The sequence below is a fragment of the Rhea americana genome, unplaced genomic scaffold, assembly GCF_003343005.1.
Source record: "Rhea americana isolate MKP2758 unplaced genomic scaffold, rheAme1 scaffold_8, whole genome shotgun sequence".
Classification (NCBI taxonomy): Eukaryota; Metazoa; Chordata; class Aves; order Rheiformes; family Rheidae; genus Rhea; species Rhea americana.
Window position 1 is genome coordinate 1,666,710 of NW_028186978.1, and position 18,561 is coordinate 1,685,270.

At 45.0% G+C, this 18,561-nt stretch overlaps 1 protein-coding gene across 2 annotated transcripts in view; it reads left to right on the forward strand.

The window, feature by feature from the left end:
• Window positions 1–301: 301 nt before the first annotated feature.
• LNX1 (ligand of numb-protein X 1) overlaps window positions 302–18,561 on the forward strand; it is a 67,724-nt gene continuing 49,464 nt past the window's right edge. The window contains exon 1 of one of the 2 annotated variants that reach the window (XM_085322791.1): window positions 302–713. In XM_085322791.1, the coding sequence (XP_085178917.1) occupies window positions 322–713 (392 nt within the window). In that variant the 5' untranslated portion in view covers window positions 302–321. The remainder of the gene's footprint in view (window positions 714–18,561) is intronic. The other variant, XM_085322792.1, reaches the window with a different exon arrangement.

The window sequence follows — 18,561 nt, forward strand, 5'->3', positions numbered from 1 at the left end:
TGACAAGGAGAAAAAGTGGTAAGCTGAGCTAGATGTAAAAATAAATAAATAAATAATGAAGTCTCTGGTCTTAAATCTCTCTCCCCTCCCCTTTTTTCCTCTTCTTTGCCTCACTCTCCCCCATCCTAAAGATGCAATCCTTCTCTGAAAACTGCTGAAGTATTTTATATCTGTTATAAATGTTAAGAGAAAACAATCCATAATTCTTTGGCTTTCTTCCCCACAGATCTGATGGCACTGAGGCTTCGCTGCTGCTCTCAGAAATAGAAAACAGGTTGGTTGTTTTCGTCTGCCCTCGTTTGAATTGCATCAATTCCGATTATGAGCCAGAACGAGTCACCAGAAGAGATGGAGGACAGCTCCCCGCCACTGTGCGTCACCTGCGGCCAAGCGCATTTACCTGAAGAAAACCACTTGTACAGCTACACGGAAGAAGTGGACGATGATCTGATCTGCCACATTTGCCTGCAACCTTTGCTGCAGCCGTTAGACACGCTCTGTGGTCACACCTTCTGCACAGCCTGCCTGACGAACTTCCTCTTGGAAAAGGACTTCTGCCCCATGGAYCGCAAACTTGTGATTCTTCAGTCCTGCAGAAAGTCCAGCATCCTTGTGAATAAGCTCCTGGATAAGCTAATGGTTAGCTGCCCTTTCACAGAGCACTGCTCAGAGGTGGTGCAACGCGGCGACCTGGAACAGCATTTCCAAACCCAGTAAGTTTTTGTTGATAAATGGAGTATTTTTCGCTTTCCCCCTCTTTTCCTTAAGGGAAGGAAGAGCATCTTCAATAAACTGATTAAAATAGACAGTTAACGTAAAGAAAGATTTAGCGAATTCAGTCCCAGTGAATGCCTGTAGTATGAGGAATCTAGACTTGAATTTGGTCCATTTTTGGAATGTATCTTGCTGTTTTTTCAGAGCTAARTATGTTCAAGGCACTTCATGCTATCGTTAGCAATTCTGTGAGGGTATCTGGTGGTTAGCTGCATAATGGAAGTGTATATTTAGTCGTCCGAAGAGATCTGTGAGTTTGGGAGGCTGAGCTATCATAAATATTTTAGTAGTACATTAAGGGTTTTATAATTGCCTTTTCTCCAGTCCTCTTTTGATTCACAAATGACCTATATGTGAAGTAGAGCAGAAGATATTCTGGTTTGTATCGGTCTTTGGAGCATGGCTTGGAGCTGAGGACTCTTTCCTTCCAGGTGAGCACTTTCCTACCACTCCACAGGGCTCCCCAAGCCTTTGGCCCTCTTGCATGGCGTAGAAGTCCTTCCCTTGCCCAGTTTCCAGCCCATACYTACCGATCCTGGTGGCCAGGACATCCTCCCTCCTGGTTCTGGGAAAGAGATCTCCAGGGATCAGTTTAGATCCTCTGGAAGGAGAGCTGATGATGAATGAGCCTCCATTTTACTAGGTAAAAGTATATGCTGCTGCTTTTGCCTTGCATCTCCTTTTTGAAAGGAAATATGAAGAGATACCTTCAGGGCTGTGATTTCTGACTGCAAGCAAATGCTTYGGCATAGTGCAGAGCAGAGCACCTCAGATTTGAGGAGAGGTGGTGTTTAGGACTTGACCTGTGTTTGCAACCTTTTTCTGCTGGCCAGCGAAATGACTGGCACAAATCAAGGTCTTAGGTGCATGCTTCTGCCTGTGCATTACATACAACTCTGGGCAACCAGCTCAGGGTGCCAGATGCTGCTGCTGGAGGGTAGATCCCTGAACAGGCACAGTACTACTGAGTTGAGTGTTGGAGCATCCCTTGCCCTGTGTGGCTCTGGCCTTCATGGGCTGAACCTTGCTGAAAGTCAGCAGTGCCACTTTGTCAGAGGGCATGTGAGCAGAGAGATGGAGTAGTAGTATCGTGGTTTAACCAACCAGAAGCGTTGACTGCTTTGCATTATTAAAAAGGAAAAATAAAACATTAACGTTAATCCCCTTGCAAAGGGCAAGGGGGACAAAGAGCAAAAAGCACTTTTCATGTACTTGAGGCTTGGTGCTTGCACATTTGCGGGGGTTGTGCATGCTTTGGCCCTACCACTTCTGGAATTGAATTTCACTGTTCACGGAGCTGCTCTCTTATGGCTCACRGTGTTAAGAGGTGGTGTCAGCAGCCTCTGGTCTAGGTCAGCTGCGTTCTTGCAAGGTTCGCTTTCTGTTTCTGAAGGGAAAAATGAGCCAGCTTGCTTACAGTTTTCAGCCTTTGTTCAGTACTTTCCTGACAAGCGTCAGTAATTTCAGCAAATTCAAACAAATTTCAGTAGTAAAGCAAGTAAAGGGACTGATACTTTGCTACAGTGAGCTACTTTCTCTACAGATTCCGAGTTTAAATCTTGAGACCTTAGTGCAACTACCCTTTCCTGCTACCATCTGTGTAGCTGACTTTAATGTATTCTGGATCCTCCATTTTGACTTCTGTCTTGAGATGATGGAACTTTGGCCGTAAAATTAGTTTTAAAAAGCTCAGAAAATGAGCAGATTGGAATTATCTTTTTTACATAGAAACCAAACAGTTTGCACAATTCTTGATTTCTAGCACTGACTYTCCTATATGGACATGTGCAAGTCACTCCAGTGTCTTGGTTTGTCCCCCTCAAGGTAGTAATAASGATGTCCTCCTCATATGTGCCTTGCAGAATTGTAGTACTGTGAATGGAAATTTCATTCTKTAAAAGCCTGGCAAGTTTTATTCCAGTGCTTTTTACAGAATGTCAGTGACCTGGATTTTTTTTCTTGAGATCTTTAAGATCATATGCCTCTGGCTCACCTGGCCTGAGCCAGGAGGAGGAAGAATTGGCTCAGTATCATGTTTCCACAGTCTCTCTTTCTGTCCTGCCCCACATAAGTTTCCCACAACCCAGTTCTAGCTTTGAAAACCTGGAGAAAGAGGAACTGGAAAGACAGAGCAGTGATCTCCTCCTCATCAAATCTTAAAGCTTGTCTGGTAGTTCAATACAAGACAAAGCTGCACAAGCTGTCAGCTCCTTCCTTGCCACTCATGAATCCTATTTTCCTTCCTCAGATGATTTGGAGGGCTGAGCTGCTGCAAGGCTGAAGGGCAGCAGCAGGGGAGTGGGAAGTAATAAGGTACCTTTGCCATTGAGAGTTTCACTAAAATTTTTATGTTTAAGCCTATTGCTATTTCCTAGGAGGTGGGGCAGCCTCGCTGCTATTCCTATCCACAGGAAGAATTTAGAGGCAACTTTTCGAGTTTCAGCAAAATGACCCATATTGGGTCATTTTGAAACTTCATGTCTGTTGGGAGTGTGCAGTGTTTTTATTTTTTAAATGAAGCATTCGTTAGTTATCACTGAAGGTATTTATGCCTCTGCCTAATTTAAATCACAGAAGTGCTGACACCTCCCTTGCCATCCAATTGCCAACTCGAAACAGTGCAGGAGACGACAAGGACAGCGTGCTCTTCGGGCACCAGCTCTGGCATGTCCAAGCACGTTGCAGACTGAAATGACAGCGTTTTTAACTCTGGTGGGTCGGTAGGGAGGAGAGAATATGTATGACTTTGATAGTAATAATGATGATGATGATGAAGAACAACCTGGTGCTTGTGGAGGGAGTGGCTCAGACCTGGTCTGAAATCTTAACTGAATGTGATCAGCGTTCTCAGTGAATAAATTAAAGTAGGCTCTATGCAAGTCATCAGGGTAGCTGGCAATTCTCACATTTCTTGCATAAATCAATCTCTGACCAATCCTGGTTCTCAGAGAGAAAGCGAAACCTTGCCCTGATCAAAGATGAGGTCACTGATGGGACAAGGTRAGTTTATTGTGTTTTATGCTTTATAATTGGGGAGAGAACTTTTTTTTTCAGTTACCACACRGCATTGCATTAAAAGCATCCTTGTTTAAAGAGATGCTTTAATGTTTGCTCTCGCATCGTTCAAAAAAGAGCAAGAAGAGAGGTGTCCTTGGTTTGCTACGTGATTTATATTTGCACAAAAGCATTTGACTGATTTGAGGAATTCAGACTGAGCTCCAAACAGCCAGCAGTTGGCTGTGATCTTTTGCAGCCTTTTACTTTAAAAAGGTGTGGTCTTCTGACACAGCCTGCTTCAAAACTCCATGGGGGGCATTTTTCCCCCCTTTTCAGACAGCTAGACCCTTCCGTGATGCAGTTCAGCTCGTAACCCATCTGCTTGTGGGCAGTGATGTAAACGTACCAGCTGCCTCTGAAGAACCACTCTGAATACTGCAGGAGGCAGGTCTCTTCCCCGTGCATCATTCTGCTCTGCAGCATAAGTCACTGTCTCGCCAACCATGCTGTGCTGTCCCTAAACCCTCACATCTCCCCATCTGAGAGTCAGATCAAGTAATCCTCTTACAGGTCAATGATTTTTCAGTGTAGCTTCGTTTCAGGGATTTAAATTCGATTCATAATGTGCCACCATTGCATTGAGACGGAAAGGCTCGTTTAGAAGGGGCTTGGCTGCCACACAAGCTTGGAGGTGTGTGTCCCACCAGCACAGAGAGAAGGTGGGAAGGAGGAGACCCAGCAGCAGTGCCAGCCCTGCACTGAAAATGAAGGCTCTTCTGTTGCTGGTCCTACCTTGGCTAAGTCCTGCAAACTACATAGACAATGTGGGCAACCTGCATTTCCTGTACTCCGAGCTGTGAGTACGCACAGTCGCGCTGTCCTTGTGCTCTCTGTCTGTCTGTGTCTCGGCGCGGCGGYGGCGGCGGGGAGATTCTCCTCGTGCCCTGCTTTGGTGTCTCTGCCTGTCTCTGTGTCTGTGTGTGTGTGTATGCAAAGGAAATCTCAAAACATCTTGCCGATAGCTTAAAACAACGCCATAATCGAGCTGCTTCGCAACCGAAGGGCTAATAATAGTAATACTTCCCCATCGCTTTGCTCTCCATGTGGAAGCAGCTGAGGCATACTGAATGAAACAGGCTTTTTCCGTATCAACTTTGCTTTTCTGTGCTGACGTTYTCAGTGGTTGTTGGGTTTCAAGTGTTTTCCATTTCTGAATCTGCGTCTCTTCTTTACTTTCCATAAATAGCCTTACACAGGAGCTGGGCGTAGAGGAGGGCATCACAGATAGACAACCTCAGCAGAGCCCTGCATGTGTACACACATAAGGCTCGGTGTGTAAATCTGCATGCCTGTAGCAAAGCACCAAGAACCCTTCCACCAGAAATAATTCACTTGAGAGAGGGGAAAAAATTCCCTTATTTGTATTTGTGCCTGCAGCAGAATGTTATTTTCTCTCTAATGCAAATATCAGTATAGTGATCACGTATATATCCTCGTGTCTTAAAAAATAAAAATCCCAGACAGCCCYGTAGCCGAGCTTTCCAACCCGTAAAATAAATATTCTGTCGTATGGTTAGAAAATGGTACTAGTTTAATTTGTATTTGGATGTTATTGCAATAATTATTGGGCCTTCGTGAACAGAAATAGGTATTTGCTACAGCATATTTTTAATTAATTTTGTCTTCTTGTATTTTAAGAAAAAAAYGCTAAAATATTCTTTGGAAAACATGAATGAAATAGCTAATTCTGCTCAGAAATAATAAATGACCATTTTGTGCCTACAGTAGGAATGTTTCAGTAACAGTTGTGGTTAGTACAAGTGATATTAATTAACAGAAGATTTTTGTCTCTACCGCCAGCAGTGTATTGCAGAAACAGAAAGTCCCCTTTGAAATTCTTGTGTGATATGCATGGCAATTAWAAATGATTTTGTTATTCTTTCTGCCAGTACTAAGGACTTCTCTATGTGTTTCTAAACATACAACAAATCTGGATTTGAAGGTTACAGCTAAGTCCTCATTTTAATTTAATAGTATTTTGTTTAAGAACATCTTTTTTTTAAAAAAAAAAAAAAAARARAAAAAAAAAAAGAAAGAAGGGCCAGCTAAGCAAAGCAGGCTAYGGGAAAATTCAAGCTGAGAACAGAGCAGAAGAGCATTTCTAATGGAAACAATGGCATCTGGGACGTCTCGTTTCCAGGAAAACAAACCGATGAGATTAATCGGAGCACATGCGCGCACGCAGCCTCGTAGCTTTTCTTGGGAAATTCAGGTTCACTGGTTCTCCAAGGGTAGAGGGCTGCTCCGTGCAGTAGTTATTCATCTCTTATTTATTTAGCCTTCYCACCCGCAGAAACGATAGTCGCGCTGGCAGCGGAGAGCCGTCCCGGAGGCGGCGGGTGGGGACCTGGACGTGCGTCCAGGGCCGTCACCCRTGGGAGGTGCATCAAACCCGCCGCTCGAAAGTAGACTGTAGTAGGCAGAAAATGTTTTTGTTTCATTATTGCACTGTCTTTGGTTGCAGGCCAGGACAAATGCTGGCCTCGGTCAGGACGCGTTATTTTGTTGGCTGGCAGCCACCAAAGATGCCAGCCGAGGGGAGCTGAGGCCGGCCAGGAGAAACGTGAGGGTGAGCAGATACGAGCACCACGGTCGCTGCCAGAGGTCGAATGCGGCTGCTGGGTTTGGCGCTGCGCTCCCGCTCGTACCGCCCTTCTCTTGTCTTTCACCCTCTTAAAATAAAGATTAGGTTATTTGYGTAGCGTTCGTTGGAGGTTGCTATGGTTTGAGGGCATTTTTTTTCTTAAGTGCAGAATGGGTTTGGGGAATAGGGATTATAATACAGCCCAAAGCCTTTCCAGAGATGTAAGCTCTTGAATCTAGTTAAGAAATAAAAGGGAATTTGGAAGAGTTGAAGAGGAGAAATGAAGTTGGGGAGAGGCTGTGTTAGAGCTTTGCATCTCAGTCRAGTGTCAGGCAGGTGGAAATAGGTGTGCGCACGTTTTGCAGTGGCATTTCATGGGACAGATGTGGAGTGCTGCTGGTTTTAGTTTTCTGTCTTAGCAGTTCAATAATGATAGGTGTTCTCAGAGAGCAAATCCGTATCTCCTGACACTGTCACCTGCACTAAAACCACTTGCCTGGACTTTGTCCCTCCTTTGCACCCCATCAAACATCTCAGCACTTTTGCAGCTCTCGAGATTTACCAAAATGTTAATAGYAACCGTTGTTAAGCCAAGGTGCTCCCTTCTGGAAAGGGGCCCGTGAAACCCCCCTGCAGAAGAACAGAAATCTGGGAGGTTTCTCTAGCTGAGTCTCTGGGAGAGGGTAGGATGTATCCACAGAAACCCAGTAGCCCTTAGCATTGTGAGGGTCTGCAASGTCCTCGAGGTCTATGGAGACCTTGTCTAGCTACACCATCCTGCACACATGCCTTCTCCTTCAGATCCTAGTAAAGTAGGTTCAACAGGCATCTAGTCTCTCCTACGTAAAGTGTACTCAAAAAGGAAATATTTGTCCAGGAATTCTTCTCAGGTGGGGCCTATTACTCTCCTGGTTTAAAAGCAAGGTATGTGGACAGAGAGGCAGCCCGCATGCATTAAAACAGAGCAGCTGCGGGCAACCGCTCTGCCAGGGAGGTGCTGGTAGTACTGCTGGCGCCATGGGATGCGCCCCTCCGCTGCTGGTCCTGTTACTTCTGAGAGTCGTACTCTGTGCAGCCGGGTCTCACCTGCAGAAGGGATCCCTGCGCCTGGACCTCAACAGACCGCTTAGAGATACAATAGCGAGGGAAAGGATGCATGACTAGACAGCGGAAAACCTCTCCGTGTCCTTCTGAGGACCTCAGTCACGTGGAAACTGTTGGTTTTCAATGTAATCCCCCTTTGGGCATGTGGCCGTGCTCACCAGGTGGCCGTCCTGGGAGGATGCCGGGCAGTCTGCCTGCTCAGCAGAGGTCGCGAGCTGGAATAGCAGGTGTCAGAGCCAGGTTTGCTGGCAGGGCTTCGCTTGGAAGATTAGACCGCTCCTGCCTTTAGTCAGTGCTGCTAATCCAACAGCTACATCCACCCCACTAATTTGAATGAACCTTTTTTATAAAAAATCAATTGTTTTTTAGAAGGCTTATCTGCTGCTTCTGCATGCTAAAAATTACTTCTTTTTTTTTTCTTACCGCTCTTCAGTTTTACGTGAAACGGTCAAAAGAATCTTACCAAATTAACTGGGTCAGGTTTCCCCATATGATTTTTATAGGATAACTATTCTCTGCATTTCAAAACAGCACTTTGGCTGGAATAGCCAGTAAAATTTTGTTTCTCTGTTCATTCAATTTGAAARGAGATGTAAGTGCCAACTGTCTTCCAGTGTCTTTGGGCATGTCTTTTTATGGTAAGCACAATTTAGTTCAAGATATTAGGTGAAAGGAGAATTCCGTTGTGAAAGATAAGAGATGAAAATTATAGTATCTTGTTTTCAAATCAACTAATCCCCTCAAAGATCCTCATTTTCAGTACAGGACCAACGTGACATTTACAGAAGTTGCCAGAGCAACACTTAATTTTGATCTTATGAAATCCTTCCATCTTTGCAAGTACAAACTTCCCTGTGTTTTGTACCCACGCAGTTCCTTGTACAGCACGAGGTTTGCAGGATGAAGGAGTTATGCCCGATGGATGTGTTTGTAGAATGGGCTCCTTGAGGCTGACAGTGGCTGAGTCCTTTTGACCCCTCTCCAGCATACAACTTACACATGCATTTTTTTTTTTTAACTTTTGTTCAACTTGGTGGTGGTCAAACTTGCGCCTGCCTTTAAGCCTGTGCTTAYGAGCGTAGCTGCACTGAAATTAGAGCGTGCAGGAGCCCTTCGGGCAGCTGGGCAGTGCATATTGCCTSCAATATTTGTGAGAAAATTGGTAAGCCTGGAACACCTTTTCTGCTAACGTATTTGTCCAGTGTATGGTCACGTGTTAGCATCCTTACTTTGTGCAAAGCTGTGCGTATGAAAATCTGTGTCAGGGTTAAGCTGTGAGATTAATTTAAAACTGCAAAGTATTAGAAACTAAAGTTTAAAATGAATAGAAAGATTTAAGAATGAAAATATAAACAAAATAATCAGAGCATTTACATTAAACAGCCAGTACAAAGCACATTCAGATAAAAAGTGAAGAGTTCTTTTGCAGTATGCTAGAATTGGATGCCTCTCAGGAAAAGCAGAACTAACATGAATTAAAGCAGAAAAGCACTGGTCCATTGAGGTCTGTTAGCTTCACTTCTATGCTACAGCCTCACGCAGAAGCCATGACGGAAACATGGTAAATTCTGGTACCACTGGGACAGCTCCTGATCTGGGCATCATCTCCCAGTGCTGCCTTTAAGGCTTCCATTGAACGCGAGCAGCTACCGCAGCCCAGATGAGCAGCAGGCTCTGGCTGCTCTCAGGCTCCCTTTCTGCTTCCTCCCCAGCTCTCCGCAGGGGCAGCAAATCCTCCCGGTAGCTGTTTTTTCCATCAGACGTCTGGGATGTCTCTCACCATTTCCAGCAACAGTTAGTGTCACTTCCCCAGCCCGAGGCGGTGCCCCCCACCTTGTGCCTGACCCTAGGCCACCAGCCTTCTTGCTCACTCTTCCACTTCTGCTCTGCCTCTTCCCAGTCCTGCTTAGTGTCTGTCCTGGTCTTTAACTGTGTTTATTCCCTCCACCCTGGCTCTGTCATTGCTCAGCTGCCGTTCTCCCTTGCTCCTTCGCTGGCTCTCTTCCCTGCTGAGGACAGAAGCCCAAGTATATAGAAAATCTGCAACTGAGGAAACCATGGGCATATTCCTGTTTGCTGGTGCACACAGGGTCACAGCAAAGGTGCTGTCATGCTTCAGTGTTCACTAGGCTAAGCAAAGGTCTTGCGAGCAGGGGACTGCATCTGAGATGGTGCAAATTAATAAGATTTTAAGAAGTTAAGCAATAGTAACAATACTGACRCAGCAGCTGGGTTTCTGCAGAGTGCCCCCTCCTCTCCCTGCTGACGGGCTCTTGCTTGCACTCCTGAGTCTGCATGGGCCTTACAGACTGGCGCCACTGACCACATAGCATGTGTGGCAAACCCGCAAACTTTGTATTGGGTGAATACCATGGTCAGGGCTGTATTTGATTGCTATGCTCTATGGGAACAGCTACATACGCTTGAGATAAGATTTCTTTTAAGCAGGCAAGATAGGGTGTGATTGCCAGCACAAGTCCCTGCTGTACCAGTGAGTTACCAAGGGGGAGGCAGGGGCAGGGAATTAGGGAGCAGGTTGCAAACCATCTCTTATATGATGATAATCCACACACTGTACTGACTGTGAGCATAATTTGCAGCCAGAGGTAGGAGTTTACCTGAGATTTTCAGCTTGAAAAGCAATCAGTGGTCCTTCTACATTCATCTTCATTCCTTCAAGAAGAGGAATGCTTCCAGCSCTCAGAACTGCACAGTAAGCCTTGAAATAGTACTATGAATACAGCTTGAAAGCTCCCAAGCTGAAGACCAGGTAGACAAACTGCAAATGTTTTACATTATTTTTAAAAGCAAGGAAAGGGTTTTAGCCAAATTCATGGCGTTGAGGTGCCCAGTTTGAATTTTCTACCTASATTAGGTCTGGCTGTGCTGTATTCAGGACTGATGCACACTGTACTGCTAGTATAGGAGGTACTATGAAAAGTAGTTGCTTCTACTGATTATGACYGTCCTGAGCCTGGCCTGAGTTCTTTGATCCAGGACTCATTGCACTCTGCCAAATATGCAGTGTTATCCATGGAGCAGTGGGGTGGATTTCTGCTCTCTACATCCCCGTTCTGCCCCAGTCTCCCCAGAAAGGTACTATTCTCTGCCTGCACATCCTGCCTTGTTTCTGCAACTGAGGGAAGAGTGCTGCATTTTCATGACACGAGTATGGGACTGTTACCAACTGGTATTTTTTCCCCAGTGTTGTGATGCTCTGAGCAGGAATATATTTGTCTGGGATAGCTCTAGCAACCAGAAACATTTGGAGAGCTTTATGGATTTGTTGACTCTGCCTAGGAATTTTGTGTGTCATGAAAGCTGCTGTTTCTGTTACACTTTGAGAAAGATCCGGCCTTATTCCTTCTGTGCATGCATGAAGCTTGCCTTACTCCATTCACAGCCTCCTACGCACACTTGAGGTCAGAATTAGACCTTTACTCTGCTGGCACATTTTCTCATGGCTGGAGCCCYCTGGCACCTCTGGAAAAGGCCAATTTTGGCCAGTGTCATTCACAAAAAGTGTATTTTCTTCCCAAAAGTAAAACTCGAGCTAGCCAGTAAAGTGAAATCATGTCAAGCTGAAAAGACAGTGCAATAATSGTTGGCAGAAAGGTTTTTTTCCATGAATTAGTTATGCCTCAGTTATGTCTGAACCTACCTATGGGTGGGTTCTTGAAGGAAGCGTCCTTGCATGCCTTGCTTATGTAATAGGACACGAAAGGAGGAAACGTTCACCTTCCTGCRGGCCACTTCCTGACAGGAGATCTGCTCTGGGATGGGAACTGAGAGGGAAAGCCCCGAGGAGGCCCTGTGAGAGCAGGGTGGGGTGGGAGGAAGGAGCAAGCTGAAGGGAGTCGCGGAAGGTGGTGGTTGTATGCAAGCAACGTGCATTCATTTCTTGTCTGACATTAAGCTGCACTGCCTTATGCTGCGAGTTTGGCCGACCTCTGCATCTCTCTGACAATTAACCTAGTTTAGCACTGGCACTGGCAGCATGACAAGGATATTTTTCCTTGAGCTATTTCTCTGACAAATCTGGTGGAATTGGGCTGTCCTGCAACACTGGAATAAATGCTGTTCTTGCAGTGCTGTTGTGCGCATTGTAGATTAAATCCTGCTCTGAGTACTGGTTCTGAGATCGACTGCAGTACTGCTTGTTCCGTTGTAGTGAAGCAGGCTAGTAGGTTTGAGGACCCCCTCCCCTTTTTTAAAAAAATACTCTTGACCTTTTTGGAGAATCTGCCTTCAAGGTCTCTGGACTACGAAGCAGCTGGCTGTGTTTCATGACCTTCTCCATGAACAGAGCTGTCGTTCAAGAACTAGAATTGATTTTCTGCRTCTTGGCATGTGACTGGAGYGTCCAAACTGTCCCCTTGAGCCATACAGTGCCTGGGTGTGTGTGCACAGGATACAAACGTGGAGGTTTTGCAGGAACAGCAGTGGCARTGTTGGACTCATAGCGTAGACTCCGTACGTCAGCACAGATGTGGCTGCTTGAGGAGTCATTTTTAAAAAAGAGGGTCAAACTTTGTCCCTTTGTGCTGAATTGCTGTCTCAGGGGAGGTACCTACTTGTAAGTGGCATGTTGCATGTCCTAACTAAAACGTCATAATTGCAAAAGAATTCCTGGCTTGAAGCTGAATTCTATTGTGGGATAAGAGTATGATCCTTTTTTACATATTAGAAAGCTGAATTTCTCCTTAGGYTTTCACAAAGTTGTAATTGGTGAAGACTGAATTTAGTCTGTGAATCCTTGGGCTAATTTATTAATTGAAAAATGATTCTGAATATAGATTGAAGCAAATTCAGTAACAACTTAGTGAATGAAATGATTGAAGGTTACTACAGGTGCTGTACAACACTTACACAAAAAATGAATTGTGAAAATTCCATAACCTCTGCGTATTTTACAACATATTCTCCCGAAATGAAGTAAAAGAGGCTAGCTAATAGTGGGCAAATCCAGCTAYGTTTCTGGGAAGTTGCTCTTTCCTTTGTATCAAATTTCTGTTGACATCACCATCAAATTTTATCGATAAAGTCTTGCTTTTCTCAGCACTGAAGACAGGCGCAATTTTGCAGTCATCAAACATAGCATCGACCGTATCTGCCCTGGTATTTATTCTCTCTTCTTCTTATCAGTACACCGAGTTTGATGTAGCAGATACCAAGGTGAGGAAGAAATAACCACCATTGTGGTCCATGTGGAGTGGTCTTGCTTCATGACACTGCCGTGACACGTGGTATAAGGGCAGGTTAACACAACGTATTTGCAGTTTCTAAATCTGTGCTCATTGTAAAGAGCGAAAGAGGATTTGACTCCTGTTGCCTTCTCTCCATAGAAGAATGCTTTCCTGCTTATTGTATCTTCTGAGCCAATCTGGGTTTTTTTCTATTTCCTCTTTCACTAACTCATTGCAAATTATTTATGCAAATTATTAAGATAAAATAATTAACAAAAATGTCTCTACAGTTATAAATTTCAGCTATAGAAATTGATCAGCAATGCATAATTCTAGGTATTTTCTTTCTCTTCCTGTATGTGGTAAGCATTACAGTTATATGTTGTTTTTGACATTCAGTTAGTATGGATGATGTCCCACTGTTGGTTGGATGGGGGGGTTAACCTTCCTTTCCTTGTAAAGTGAGTAACGGAATAGTTTCATAGGAGCATCAGTGGAGACCTCCTCACTTGAGGATTTTATAACTCAACAATATGAAAAGCCAAAAAATGTCCCACATATGTATGCTTTTAAGGAGAATAGATAGGCGTGACCAAGCCAATCTGTCCTGTGATCTGCAGGAGAGCTGCTGGAAGCAGAGCGTGCTGTGCTGCTGCTATGACGTGGAGATGTGTAGGCTGATAGGGATGAGCAAAGCTATTTCACTTGGTATGTACCAGACTCTCCTACCAACAGGTTAAATTACAGTCAGAAATAAGCATGCCATATGTATAGCAGACRTGTTGTAACACAGTCGTTCACCAAACAGGTTTTGCAGTAGCGCAGCTGGAGCTGGGATCCCAAGAGATGGCTGTGACTTGCCCTTGTCAGCTCCCAAAGGGAGCCACACCAGTAATTTGGGTTTGAACTTTTTGCCTCAGCATTASCTGGTTCAGGATGACAGCAGGGAGATGGCAGTGCTGGAGAAAGTATGAGTACAGTCCTTCCCTAAAAGCAGCGTGTATATGCTGGGGTTTCTCTTTTGCTCTTGGCACTGCTAGGGTTACTTTTGCCGTCGGGATCTGTTGCAGGGTAGAGCGTAGTTGAAAGTGCTGATTGCTGCTGCCTTGCCTCAACCCCGAGTGCACTGGAGATACTGGTACTATTAGCCAGATCAACCTAGACGTGCTGAGAAGATCCTGTCCTGGGTGTCCAGGGGGGACCGCTACAAACCGGTGGGGTCTGCGTGCCCTCTGCAGTGASCTGGCATAGGACTGGCAGAGTCCTGCGCCCCCTGAACAGCTGCTGATGTTAGCAAAATGCCGTATTCCCCTTGCCCGCTTCCCAGCTGCTTCGTGTCATCGTGGGTCACAAGTATGGCCATAGGAATGTACTTCCCTTGGTGCTGCGTCTCTAAATTTTTCTCAGTGCTCATTTTAATAAGTCTTGCGTTTAAGTGTTGCTTATCTTGATGATTTTTAGAGGACTGAGCATATTTCTGGCAAACATACTGCTTCCAATTTCTCCTCTCAGAGGGGATTGAATTCCAGCACATTCTTGTTTTATCCTCCCAAGGCATGAGTATAATGAAATTGGACAGTAATGGTTGCTGCATTTCACTATTTTCTGCTCTGTCCCCAGTGGTCTAAGCATCTGTAAGTTTGAAGGCGCTTACAGTTGTGGTCTTTTRCTTCAAAATAAATCAGAAGAAAACAGACCAAAACAGGACAGAGCATTTAATAAGATATATAGTGTACATTTAGACTTGCACTAAATATGTTGAGCTGACAGAGCAAATAAATGCAAAGTCTTACAGATCTGCCTTATTCGTGATCTAAGCTTGACTAATAGTAACATGACCCAAGTGAAAAAACGAAATTTATAAGGGGAGGCTGAAACCAAGTAGCCCTCTTCTACAGCTGATGAACTGTAATCCACGTCACGTACTTCCAAAAGCCACTTGTTCCTGTTCAGTCTACCTCCCAAAGTCATCCTTTTTCTGCCCTTGCCCTTCCGCTTYCCTCAGCAGATACTTAGTTACATCCATCATATTTTTGCTAAGTCACTGTTGCAGAGAGGCACATTCTTACAGAGAAAATGCATTTCACAGATTTGTGAAAGTCTCTTTGYCTTCTGATAACGTCTGCTAATTGCTGCTTAGCTCTTCCTGCGCTTCGTGTCTCGGCTTTTCAAATCCCCAGCAAATAGAGGTCGGCAATGTGTGCAAAAAAAAAAAAAATACTATAGTGATTTTGTGCCTTGTGGGGCTTTACAACACCAGCAGAGCTCTCAGCTGACAGATTGAAGGGTTTTGTCTGTACTGAGAGCGCTTGATTTGCCTGCATGTTGGGTAAAAATAACAGTTTGCACCTCCGTCGTGCTTACCTTTTTGCAGTGTTGCATAAACAGTCTTGGCGCTACCTGCCAAGCGTTAGCTGGCTGCCTCTGTCCTGTACGTGTCTGGGGAGAAGGGAGAACTGCAGGTTTGAAGCCCTATACAGGAGTCTTCCTTTTGGTTTCCTTGCCATGCCTTGTGATACTAGTTCAGTCCCTGTCATCAGCAGTGCCAGACTGCTTTGGTTTCTTTAACTATTTTCTGCCTGGCTGCTCCTGTCTATTCTAAATCTTTGTCTTTCCCTTTCTTCACCTGAACTCCTGCTTTACCCTCCGCTCTTGCCTTTCCCACAAACCACCGATGAGACGTGTCTGCACGGCTCGGAAGCAGCCGTACCGAGGGATCAAAGTTAGCGGGAAGAGTGGCTTAAACGCTGCACTGCGCCGTGGCAGTATTTTTCTCCTATCCAGCAAGGGGGAGCGAGAGAGGCGAGGGGCAAGCAATGGGGTAGTATAAAAACACAAGGTTTTCTCAGACACAGAGCCTGCCGGCCATGTCCTCCTCATCGTAGTGGTGGTGAAGCCCTGTCTGCTCCTTTCTCTCATCTCCAGGCACCTAATGCCTCTGAAATGACTAGTCCCTTGAGAAAGTTGTCTCATTCAAGGAGAGCAGAGGGAAAAAGGAAAGACAGRGAAACTGGCTGACTGGATCTGTTGAAGACCCATGAGCTTAAGTACAATGGTGATGAGCACATTAAGCCATGTGTCTTGTGTCTCCTCAGACTGTTGCGACACTGCAAGCCCTGAGGTGGTTCTGCCTCTTATTTTAAATTTATGGATTAATGTACGAGTAAACTGAATTTAAGCTGCTGAGCTTAATTTCAGCAAAATGTGCTGAGCTAAAGGCTAAAAACAAAGGAAGGTTTATGGATTGACCAGGTTTGGTGAGATTTTTCTTTATATTAACTTCACTTCAGCAGTCCTGGTGAACTCTAAACATTTATCTGTTAGACTAAACACAGGTTAAGCCAGGCCATGAAATAGTTCAACTCTAGAGCTGACACTTAATGTCAGAATTTTATCTACTGATGCTCTTGCTAGTTAAATTACCACCTGGACTGAAATCCTTAAAAGAGTTGCAGCTGCCCTATATGTTGAAGCCCACTACAAATAATGAAACATAAAATAAGCCAAGGAAATAGGTATGATAAGTTCCCCCCCATTGTGGTTTAATTCTTCTTACTTGGTTGATTTGCTTGGCCGCTGGACCTTCTCTCCAGCTATTAGGCTATCTGCTATTTCTGCTCAGAGGAAGCTATGCAAAATGGAGAAAGAAGTGAAGAGAGTAATACCAGCAGGCTTGATCTTCTCCTCACTTAAATTGGTTCTACATAGCTATTGTTCCACTGACTTCAACAAATGACTGTTGATTTTAATTGGAATGAATTAGGAAGAAAAATGAGGCTTTATGAACAAGGACAAGCATCTGGTTTTTTTACGTATATAAAGAGAGATGCAATAGTAAGAAGCTGTATTTTAGGGGAGAGAAACTTCTAACTCTGATTCATAACACTAGTTTTGATTTTAGCAGAAACAGCAATTCTGAAAAACAAAACATCCCTTGAGGACACGTGGGTGAATGAATTTAGACAATATAGATAAATGTCATGGACTCCAGCTTCTGCAATCTCTGGAATGCCTCCCCCCACCTCACCCCCAAAAAACACTGTGTGGGAGCTTCATAAGACCTCAGACTCCACTTCTCCTGTCCCTTGTGACAGTAGTTGCTGCATGACAACAGATCTTACAAAATCCTGACTTTTCGCCTGTTTTTGTTGAAATTTATCTCACAGCCTTGGTAGAAACAAATTCCATGACTTTACAGTGACCAGTTTCCCTCTTTTAAACCGGCTGCCTTCAGGAGAGTAGCCTGGCTGATGGTAAAATAGATCCATCATCTGCAGCTAAAGCTCAAGAGTGCCTAAGGCTCCCTTGTTTGTCTCCAGCCTCGACGCTATTCCTTGTAAGGGTTATCCACATCTCCACGGGAGGTGTCAGGAGGCTGAAGGGGGAAGGAGCCCGTTACCTGTGGCAGAAGCTGCAGAAGAAGCTGCAGGGGAGGCAGAGCTAGCGGTTGGGAAAGCGCTCTGATTCCCACCGACCTCAAAGATCGGGACGGAGCAGGAATCGTTTCGGCAGGTTCATTTTAGCTTGGTCTCCAAGAGACAAAAAAGTAGAGGGCTTGGCTTTTGCTTTTTTCATTTGTTCCAGAGAAATTCAAGCCTTACAGTTTTGATCTTGGTGATCTTGGTTCCAAAAGCTTCTGCGCGCTTTTCTCCCCCTTCTCTTTCTGACTGATAGCACTCGAGACACTACGTTCCCTTCCTCCCTCCTTGTGTCTCCATCCTCCCACTAAACCTCSGAGTCCTGCCCGTTTCGGAGCCAGAGACCCCGGCGCAGAGGAGGAGAGCAGGGAGCACCTGTGTCCCTCTGAGAGCTGCCACGGCGCTCTTGCTGCTCAGCTGTACACCGACAGGATTTCAAAACAAACCTGAGGTCATATTTTGCCTCCTGATGTGTGTGACTTCCTGCAGAGCCCAAGGATATAATTTTATTATTTGTTTCTTGGGAATTGGTGGAATAACTGGTCCTGTGCAGACCTCGGAGAGCAGCCTGCCTTCCCTGCCCCAGGAGGCTTGCAGAGGAGCGAGATGAAGGGCAGCCAGGGTGAGAAAGGTGGTCGTGTGGCTGGAGCCCCCAGCTGAAAGCCAGGCTGAGATCCTTGTTCAGGCGTTCCCTGCACGTGGTCATGCCCGAGGAGGAGAGGGCTGATACATCGCTGTTTTAGTTGCAGAATCTGYGCTGAGACTGCTCCTGTACTCTCATTTTTCAGAACTACCCAGACAGAGAAACAGGGAAATTTGATCCTGTGTGATTTTCTAATTTACATGGGTGTTTTTAAAGTGGTGTTTGTTATTTGTAAAGTTAGCCAGACCCAGTTTTCCTGAGCAATGTTTTCAAGAAAAGATTATGACTATGTGAAGCATTAGCTTGGAATCACCTACTGGGCTGTCCGCTGCTGACAACTCCCTTGGCACCTCTGTTTTCCTCTCTTAYGTTTCCAAAAAGAGCAGCTGTGCTGCTTGCGGTCCCCTGCGTTCTCTCCCCTCTCTTTAACTCCTTTGCGAAGAGCACTCTTTCCATGTCTTCTCAAACAGTCACATGGAAAAGAAATGGCCCCTCTCCTTGCAAACCAAAGGTGYGTTGTTAGATCTAGAGCTAAGCGCATTGATTTGGATTAATCCATGATTCTGGGATGGATCCCTGAGCTYACCACCCTTCAGCTCTATCAATACTTGGATGCAGCTCCAGAGCTTCAGACTATTTCAAGTCTCAAGCTCTTTTGTGCTTTGTGCATAATAAATCAGATAAAACCTTCAGTTAAAGCTTTATTAGAAGGTAAATGGATGTCTTTTATTTTCACTCACTTTTTTCTGTGAGAAATGCTGCGATATCTGAAGGGGGAAGAATGCTGCTCCTACA